The 3,252-nt window shown below is 41.7% G+C and overlaps 1 protein-coding gene across 1 annotated transcript in view; it reads right to left on the bottom strand.

Annotated features, from left to right (window-relative positions):
• LOC112152462 (plasmolipin) overlaps positions 1–2,461 on the bottom strand; it is a gene marked incomplete at its 5' end in the record, with an annotated part of 13,471 nt that extends 11,010 nt beyond the window's left edge. The window contains 1 exon segment of the mRNA XM_024282065.1: positions 2,198–2,461. Coding sequence (XP_024137833.1) covers positions 2,198–2,362 — 165 coding nt within the window.
• Between the last annotated feature and the right edge of the window lie 791 nt (positions 2,462–3,252).

The raw sequence follows: 3,252 nt of genomic DNA on the forward strand, positions 1-3,252 counted from the left end.
CCTCCCGCTGCTGCTCACTCACTCGATCAAACAGGAGGAACCAACAGAACCGGGTCAGCGTTTCTCCTGACTCCTCCTCCCATCATGAGGTCACAAACTCTTATCAGTTATTCGTCACTCTTTTCCATGACTGAGCGTTTCATAATCCTAACAGGAACCAAAAATCCGATTCCACTTTTTAAATCCACTTTAATGAGTCTGATTCTGTTTTTTCCAACCTTCCAATTCTTGGAATAAAATCTGCAGAAGATGCAGAAAACAGAAGATTCTATCGGGAGTTGGATGTAAAGACGACGTTTTGTTTTTAGGAGTTTTAGAACTAGCTGGAGGTGATTTCATGTTTATATATTTATTTTCTGCTGAAACATCTGTTAAAAAAACATGTTTTTTAGGCCAACTTTAGATTTTAAAAAAGGGGTTAAATGTTCATGTTTCTGCCAGGAAACCAACCTTAAAAACTGAAATAATGTTTTCCTTCAGCCTGAATGTTCTCGTGCACCAAACCATTCAAAGGTAACGTACATGTGGTCGTATTGTAATGCAGGGCCGGCCCTGAGCTGCACGATGGGCCGGATGCTGAAGATGCTGAAATTAAGAGTTAAAAACACTGAAGCTGAAAACACTGAAGCTGGAATATGAATTAAAGGCCAAATTAGTCTAAAATACTAAAACCAAATTATAATAACTTGGGTTAGCAGCTAGCATGTAGCTGAAGCTAAACTCCAAATTAGCCTAAAAGATCTTAGTAAATGTAAATAGTCCACAATCTATCAGAATGACCATTTTTAAAACCTTAAAACTGTAACCTTTGAATATAATTATGAATAATACAATTATTCAGGAATATTATTCCAGAATAAATAAACTTAAACTTTAAATAACTTTCAATATTTTACTCTCCATAAAAATATATTTTGTCAAAATTATACAAGTTAGAAATGAGCTCAAGATAATAACAATAAAATAAAATGATCTGGAGGGCCGGATCCGGCCCCCGGGCCGTGACTTTGACAGATGCTCTAAAGTGATATTTTTATTTAGCAGCAGGAAGTAAAGAATAATAATTAAAAAAGATTCAAAGCTGAAATGCTATGAAGCGTTACGCGTTAGTTAAACTGTCATGTTTTGTCACAGCCGCATATATTTGGTTCATATGAACTAAATCTGTACAAACTGCAGATTTTCCACTTTGAGGTCGGAGGAGGATTTCACTGATGAACTACTAATGAGAAATGAGCTTTAATCTAATAAAACTGTCACTAAATAGGAATTCTGCTTCATTATCAGTGAAAAAACTTAAAGGATGTTTGACTCTGACGAGGACAAAGAGTTTCTGTCAGAAAGGACAAGATTTTAGAAAATATTTACTAAAATTAAAGTATTTATTAATCCTTAGACGGTTATTAAAATAAAAAATACCTAAAACTAAACCAATAACATTTGAATCCCATTTAATTTATCATATTTTGTGTAAAATTTACTGAAAGATTTATTACAAATATTTATATTTCTACAGAAAAAAAGTTCAGTTAAATGTGTTTGTTTGACAAAATGTGGAGATTTATTAATGTGTAATGGAGTAAGTCTAGAACAGAAATAGTTACAGTAGAATTTCCTTTTCAGGAAAAGGTGGACGGACGATAACTGTCGTCATCTGACCTCAAAACTAAATAATCGAATCTGTCCTTGAAAACTGTCAATGATAAATGAAATAAAACCCTTGAAGGCATCGTAATTATTAAAATACATGTTTATAAAGTTATGAGCCACAACCGAACTGCAGTTCTGTGGTGTCAAACATACTAAAACTGTGTTTTCTGGACTCTTATCCAAACAAAAGTGTACAAAAGTCTAAATGTTTGTTTGCTGTTTGTGAACTTTATGCTTTGAAACCTTCAGAGTTGCTGCCAAAACACTAAAAATCTGGAACATTTTCATTTCTTCTGCAACAAAGATCTAATCTGGTGGAGTGGATCCGTCAGATCTGAATCCAGATCCGTCAGATCTGAATTCAGATCTGGATCCATCGTCCATCCACAAATACCCCAATCCCCCCACCGCCATGTTTGTCCTGTTTTAGATTGAAAATCCTGAACTCAGTTCTGATGAACGCTGGGTTGTCAAGTGTGTGTGTGTGTGTGTGCGTGCGTGTGAGTGCATGTGAGTGCATGTGAGTGTGCGTGTGTCGGGTACGTACGATTTCCACCATCATCAGGACACCTTGCACGCTTTGGATGAAGGAGAAGTCGACCCGGGTGGAGATGCTGGCGGTCAGACCCGCTCGGTTCCCGCCCGACTGCTGGGAGTTCTGGTAGTTCTGGGTGCTGGTCTCGGTGGTCACTTTAGACGGGAAGTCCGCCATGATGAGGAACAACCACAGGAGGTCCAAATAGGAACAAAAACTCCAAAGAAGGTCAAAGGTCGGGTTGGTCTCGGTAAGTCTTGAACCCGAATCCTTCAGACGAACTCCCAACACCAAACGAGGACAAATCAAATCCTCATGTTAGGTTTTAAACGGTCAAAAAGAGAGACTTTCAAAATAAAAGTTCTCTTGGATCAGCTGCTCCTGGAGGTCCTTCCACCTGCAGCGACAGGTGTGCAATGGGGCGGCGTGTGTCTGCCCTTCCTACACAACACCCCCCCCCACACACACTCAGGCGTTCACCAACTTCCCCATATCTCCCTCGGTCGCCCTTTTACTACCTCTATCTCCCCCCTGGCCCCTCCCACGTGGCTGCAGAGGCCACTCACCTGGTGACTCATTAACCTGTTCACACACACACAGACTCGCACTGCTGTCCTTATAAGGACATTTCACTGACTTCCATTCATCTCAGCCGGACTCGAACCCTGGCTGTGTCTTGAGCGGTCAGACCTCTGGCAGAGACACCAGTTTAAACATCCGTTTGGGTCCAGGACGACTCTCTCCACAAAGTGGGTCCTCAAGTTACAAACATTTGATGTTGATCCATGGATTAGTGCCTGCAGCGCCCCCTGGCTGTGGATCTTTCTACTGCAGGAGGGCCTGTGGGTTAGGGTTTTAACTGCACCCTTTAGTACACACACCTCTAACACCACAAACATACACTGTAACACGCACGCATCACACAAGGAAGGTGGGACCTTCGACCTTCTGTCCCCTACCCCATCCCTGGCGGGGGGGGGACCTCGGCCTGGTGGTCTGGTTTCTTGGGTGCCGGTCTCCTGGGCCCGGCGGTCTCCTCCCCACGCCGGGAGTGGGATCCCCGAGAT

The sequence above is a fragment of the Oryzias melastigma genome, linkage group LG6 (assembly GCF_002922805.2).
Source record: "Oryzias melastigma strain HK-1 linkage group LG6, ASM292280v2, whole genome shotgun sequence".
In the NCBI taxonomy this organism is placed as follows: Eukaryota; Metazoa; Chordata; class Actinopteri; order Beloniformes; family Adrianichthyidae; genus Oryzias; species Oryzias melastigma.